We start from the raw sequence: 7214 nt of genomic DNA, 5'->3' as shown, positions 1-7214 counted from the left end.
TATATATATATATATATATATATATATATATATATATGCACATGCATACATCATGCATACAAAGGTTAACTTGGCCTTTCATCATTTTAGGGTCAATAAAATAGGTACTTATTGAACATTGGAGTTGATACAACCAACTAGGCTTCTCCCCACAAATTTCAGACCTTGTGCACATAGTAAAAAGGACTCATTCTTTAGCTTCTTTGTCCTCTACTTCTTCCTCTTTCTACATTATCACACATCCGTTCTCTTGGCTTTCCTCATCTCACTGCATACATTTCTTCTTAAGCCTCGTCTTAAATATCATCAGTTGCATCATCATTATTGTCATCCCTCACCCATCCATTTCTACTCTTCCCTTTTCTTATTTTTATCCTCTCCAAAAAATTTTGATCTCCATCAAGCTGCTATATTGCACTATTGTGAAATGCTGTCCTTATCCTCCCCTCCTCCTCCTCCTCCTCCTCCTCATCATCATCATCATCATCATCATCATCATCATCAATGTTATTATAAATATTATTATTATCACCAACGTTTAACATGTTTCCTAATTTGTGTTTTGCTTCAGCATCCTTGGAATGAACTTATTTGGGTGTAAATTTTGTGGCCAGAAAAGGATAATGTCCACGCAGACGTACTCATATGCCCACCACAACTGTAGTCGAAAGAATTTCGACTCCTTACTCTGGTCAATCCTTACTGTGTTTCAGGTATCGTATCTCAACCCACTGCATGATAGTATATACGTAGTTTACATTATCCTTGCCTTACTTTACTCACAACTCAAACTTACAGAATCCATGTGTCAACACATCCATCCACACATATATGTATGTAGATGTGTGTGTATATGTATCTATATGTATATATACACACACTTATATACATATGTATATATATATATGTAAATATATATACTCACATTTTTTTTTTCTGTTGCCTAGAATAGCTGCTACTATTGCTGAAATCTCTGGTATACTTTGATGTCCCTACCTTTTCTTAGTCGTTTACACTTTGTCACCTTCAAACTTAGTTCTAATTTACCAACTAGCTTGTTTACATAACTTACTAATCTCTCCTACTTGCTAAGTAATAATTTAACTGCTTCCTCAAGAATCAAAAATCTATCTATCTATTAACTTGCCATACCCACTTAACACAATTCTTTGAATATACATATAGAGACATAAAGCAAATTTGTAATCTGGATCTAAGGCAATCATATACCTAAGCTCGAAAACATTTGCTTAATCATATCTGCAGTATCTTAGCTAATTTTTAATACTCAACAACATCAAGCTAAAAATTCTGGGGAAATGATGTCAGTGAACCACTTTAAATAAAATATTTACATGGGTTTCAAGGATCTGCCAGAGTTAGTCTGTGTTCTGATCTCTCTCTCTCCCTCTCTCTCTTTCCCTCTCTCTCTCTCTTTCCCTCTCTCTCTCTCTCTTTCTCCTACCTTGACATATTCTCAACTTAATAAGCAACTTAACTATCGACTGTCAATTATAATTAGTTTCACTTAAAGATTCAGTGATGTAAAGTCAAACAAGTAGTGAAAATATTTGTCTGTAAAGCATGAAAGGCCTGCAATGGAATACAAAATTAAAACTGTAGAGCAACACGTCTAATATGCATACCAACCATATTTTAATTATTGTTTTTACTTGTTTTAATCATTGGGCTGTGTCCATGCTGGAGCAATGTCTTCAAGGATTTTTAGTCAAACAGATCAACACTAATTTTTGTATTTTAAAATTATGACCAAGTATGATGGCATTTATTCTATCAGCCTTTTTTGCTGAACTGTTAAGTTACTGGGAAGTAAACAAACTAACACTGGCTGCTAAGCAGTGCTTAAGGACAAACACAGGTGCAAACACTCAATACATATACAATGAGCTCTCACACAGTCTCCATCTACAAAATCGACTCTCAAGGATTTGGTTAGCTTGGTACTAATAGTAGAAGACATTGCTGTGCAATGGAACTGAACCTGAAGCCACATGATTGCAAAGTAAACTTCTTAACCATGCAGCCATGCGTGTGCCAGGCTATTAAAATTTCACATAGAACTGATTTTATATTTGTTTTTTTGAAAAGAAGGTGGTTTTTTTATCTCTCTCTTCATTACAGAGAAAATATAAATAATGTCAGAGAGAAAGACTGTTTTCTTGTGTACTATAAGTCTGCAACTGACATAAGCCTTATTCATTGCTCGTTTTCTTAGAGCATACTTCATTCTTGAACTGGTCATTTCGGTGGGAATAAGTGTTTTAAACTTTGTTTTCTTCTTGCTAGAAGACAAATATCCCTTTGTACAAGACTCACTGTCTATAACAAGGTGTTTTTAGACTGATACTGTGCCACATATAAATGAAACAACTTCAACAGCAACAACAAGTCTGAGTTTTGGGGTATTTTTGTTGGTTGCTTTTTATTTCCTTCTTCTTCTTCATTTTCTTCATAGAAAACTGATTTTCAATAGCATATCTGTCTGACAGAAATCTAAGTAGACATCTCACGCTTTATAGTCACTAACATGCCAGACATCTTTTTATTAACAAATATATGTATATGTGAGTGCACACATATATGTCTGTATATGTGTCTCTATGTTTATAATTATATATAAATAGAGATTTTATCATTGTTATTTTTGGTGTTAGAGCGGTAGTGAAGAAGAAAATCAGTAGAGATTTAAACACCTGATATAGAATTCTAAATTTGATACCACAGGATTCTGAGTTCAAATTCAGGTAATTTCTATTGAAATCACCTACTAATTATTAATAATATACTGAAGTTGAAGCAGTTAAAAGTCTGTTCATTTATCTCAAAATTTGGTTTTTGTATAGACAAATGAAGTTGTTGGTATTGTTGGTTTTGATTTTATAATTTCCTAATTAAAAAATAGAGTTGAACATTTTTAGAGATATAAATCAAATTTGAAAAACACTCCATTTGACAGATCTGCAATATCTCACTTGTTCATATTTATTCATATATATATGTATAGAGTACAGTGATATAACAGGGCTTTTACTAATCAACTCCAAAAAAATTCCTGATTCACACTTGTGAGCACTTCATTTACATTACTAATACATGGATAGACAGATATAGTAGAACATCAAATGAAAATGCGACTGAATTCAAATCCAACAGAGATAGATTTTGTATTTCATTCTTACAAAGTCAACAAAATAAAATACCAGTCAAACACAGGGGTCAATGTGATCAAAGAATGAACAATACAAATGTGATCAGTGGTCAATGTGATCAAAGAATGAACAATACAAATTCCCATTTCTGTTCCTCTAAGGCTTATGTTAAGAAATGTAAATACAAATAATAGTAGATATTAAAAAATATATGTAAATTTCTTTCATAAATTCAACTTTCTCAAAACCTTAACGCCTGTTTTAATATTGTATAAAACTATAAGGGGAAGAGCTGGTAGAATCATTAGCATACTGGGCAAAGTGCTAAGTGGTATTTTAGCTGTCATTACATTCTGGGTTCAGTTTCAGCCCATGTCAACTTTGCCTTTCATGCTTTCAGGGCCAGTAAAATATTTGAGCACTGGGGTTGATGTAACCAATATCACCTCCCCCAAAATTGCTGGCCTTGTGCCACAATTTGAAACCAATATTGTATAAAGCTATGACAATTATAGAAGTAAGATTTTTAGCATTCTGTTTCAGCAATCCAATTTAAATTCCCAATCTCAGCCCTTTCAATTACTCTTAAACTCCTTTGAAATGATATGAGCATTCTGAACATTCACACAATCCCAATCATTCATACAAAATTGAGAACGTCTGCTGCCTGCCCACGTAAATTGGTATCTTACAAAATTTACCAGTTTTTAAAGTAGCTAGAATGCATGTCATTAAGAATGGAATTGAATTTCTTTGATATTTATACCTATTTTTATATTACAGCATATTAACTGAGTTTGGTTTTCATTTCTTTGTTTTTTATGTTTTGTTTGTTTTTTTTTTTGTTTTTTTTTTTCACTTCTGTCTCCATAATAATGAATTTCATATCTTATAGTATAGAAAAATGAATTATTGTTTTATAGTTGCAAACCCAGATTTTGATCATATGCTACCCACTCAACTTTGTCATTTTTATTATTTAATTATCATAAAAATTCCTCTCTTATGTCGTTTCATAGTAGAACATTAATATTTTTCTCATTCTTAATTTGTTTCAATAACACTTTATTTTTTTCTACCATCTAAGCTACCAACATATCTTTTTATTCTACGAACAGTATTGATACAACAACTTACATACGGACAAATAGACAAATATTTAGGCATTTATTTAGATATTTACTAACAGTTTTGAGATCACCAAAACTATAGCGTGCCACTCTGAATATATCATATGCAATTTTATCCTTTATGTTCTAAAAATTTATTCTATTATGGCTATTGTCTGTTTAAAGGTTTTCTCATGCAAAAATTATTCTATTATATATTTTCTCAGTTTAACTAATTCTTCAAAGTTTGACATGTATGTCAGACATAACTTGATTAACAATCAAATTTGCATTATAGGTGTATTACGGTGTGGCTAAAAAAGCTGACCAATATTTAAGTAGTAGAATTAATCATCATATGTTTAATCAATAAAAGTGTAAATTCTTTTCAGCTTATGGTAACAAAAAAAAAAAAATAAAATAATTAAATCATATCTTTAACTTCCAAAACTATTCTGTCATGGTCTGAATGCGTTTATCACACTTCTTTGGCATATATTCCTAACCATTTATCCTTGCCCTGAATCTCTTTCACAGAGAAAATTACACTTTTGCATTTATGTATTTGCATGTGTACATGTGTGTGTTTGCATGTGTATGTGTGTGCACATGTGCGCACACTTGCACATGAATGTATGCGTCTATATACACAGTCTCTCTCTTTCTTTCTCTTTCTCTCTTGCACTCACACACACACAAGCACACACAAGTGCACACATACACATATAAACACATGTAGATATGCATATCTTACTCCTTTCTCTCTCATTCTTTCTCTCTCTTATCCTTCTTTTTAAGGTTTAAAGTGGATCCTATTGTAATTTTTATATTTTTACTTCTTTCTTCTTACATCTCAATATCTACTCCCACTCTCTCTCTCTCCACTATGTCTTCTCTCGTTCTCTCTCTCCCTTTCTTCCCCCTAATTTTTATATTTTTACTTCTTTCTTCTTACATCTCAATATCTGCCCCCACTCTCTCTCTCCACTATGTCTTCTCTCTTTCTCTCTCTCCCTTTCTTCCCCCTCTCTCTCTCCCTCTTTTTCTACCTATCTATCTAACTCTTGTAATGCAGAAATTGGGTAAGTGTTACGCTAACAATTACAAGTACTACCATTAGTTTTACAACCATTAATTATTGTCTTTATTTGTATAATATTTATTAGTCCTGCACTTATTGGTTTCTGGTTATTGCCTACCTACAGACCTTTGTCTTTGACATAGATATCTTTCTCTTTTCTTCTTTCTCTTATATCTCTCCTTTCAGTCTGCTGATAAGTTTCATTAAACTCTGTTTGGCAAGTACATCTAATCAGAAGCGTGAGATTTCTCACCATTTCTGCTTCACCTTACATAATAAATATCACTTGCAACCTAATCTATCAATGAAATGTAAGCTCCCCTATCATAATAAGTGTGCAATCTATTTTGATTCTAATTACCCTATGTCTAAAGCAAATTACTTCCCCTGCATATCAAGAAACTTAACCCTATATCCTTCAGATTACTCATCAACTGTAATGCTTATTTATTCACATTGTTTTGAATTAATCATGCATTATCTCATAGCTTTGAGATTTTCATGATGTGATTGCTTCTTTTTAGACGGACATTGTAGGGTAGGTGTGACAGGTTGCATCTGGCTGGTTTGAACATTAGACAGGTAGGATATTTAGGCTAATTGTGCCCAGTTTGAATGCTAAAGGGTTAAACACTCCAAACAAATACACCAACCTAACATAGATTTTCTCTCCATTCCTATCATCACACAATGAGCAGCCTTCACAGCATTGTGAAGAAACATGAGTTATTGTGAAGACAACCCATCTCACTCTGTCGGTTATGATGGTGAGAGTTCCAGATGATCCGATCAGTGGAATAGCTTGCTCGTGAAATTAACATGCAAGTGTCTGAGGATGCCACAGACATGTGTACCTTTAATGTAGTTATCAAGGAGATTCAGTGTGACACAGAGTGTAACAAGGCTGGCCCTTTAAAATACAGGTACTACTCGTTTTTGCCAGTTGAGTGGACTGGAGCAATGTGAAATAAAGTAACTTGCTGAAGGACACAATGTGTCACTGGAAATTGAACTCACAATTTTACAATCGTGAGCCAAGTACCCTAACCACTAATCCACATGCCTTCACAATGACCCATCTAGGAAAGTAGTAATTCAGAATGAAGCTCCATATGAAAAAGACAAGGACACATTCCAGGTGAGAAGAAAAGTAAGACTGAATAAAATGATAAGGGGGCACCAATGCAAATATAATCCATTAGATATAAAATGTCATCAAAGCAACCTGTGCTTCAACCTGCTGCTCCTGGGTGAATCCACTTTCTGCTGCTCTCAATAAATATAATTTCAAATTATTTACATTTAATTAGAATTCTGAGAAAGTTAAGTTAAGGAGCAATGTTTCTTAATTTACAAGCAACTATTGCTAAGTAGTAGGCTTGGAGAATTAAGTACACAACTCATTGTAAATCGAGGCAATTAAAATTACACACATAAAACATAAAAACATCATATTCATCAGTTTTTCATGTGTTGGCTGATTTTCCTTGAATATTTGTTTGTACAAAAGTGTAAATGTCAATGAGCTTATGATAGTGTCTATGTATGTGAATCTATGTAGGATACGTGTGTAACTGTGTGTCTGTGAGAGTATGTGTTTCCATACTTTGTTTTAGAAAATTAATTGCAAGAAAATACATGAAATATTTGTTATAATCATAAATGCACAGATTAACCCCTTCAAGACTAAAATAGTAAGAATAGGAAATAACAATCAATTAATACAACCAAAAACATGCACTGTCGGTAATGTGAGATAGATAGGTATGCCAAATCATATATTAAATGAGATCTGGTCCAAATTAATTGCCAAATTGAATGCAATCTTGGTAAATTCTAATGCCAATTATATAT

General features: G+C 32.9%; 1 protein-coding gene across 2 annotated transcripts in view; it reads left to right on the top strand.

The window, feature by feature from the left end:
• The window catches only part of LOC106884336 (voltage-dependent T-type calcium channel subunit alpha-1I), an 894587-nt gene that overhangs the window by 485794 nt on the left and 401579 nt on the right, over window positions 1–7214 (top strand). For both annotated transcript variants that reach the window (XM_052968893.1, XM_052968892.1), the window contains one exon: window positions 572–713. In XM_052968893.1, the coding sequence (XP_052824853.1) occupies window positions 572–713 (142 nt within the window). The remainder of the gene's footprint in view (window positions 1–571; window positions 714–7214) is intronic.

The sequence above is a fragment of the Octopus bimaculoides genome, chromosome 6 (genome assembly GCF_001194135.2).
Source record: "Octopus bimaculoides isolate UCB-OBI-ISO-001 chromosome 6, ASM119413v2, whole genome shotgun sequence".
NCBI classification, from domain to species: domain Eukaryota; kingdom Metazoa; phylum Mollusca; class Cephalopoda; order Octopoda; family Octopodidae; genus Octopus; species Octopus bimaculoides.
This window is presented reverse-complemented; position numbering and strand designations above follow the sequence as displayed.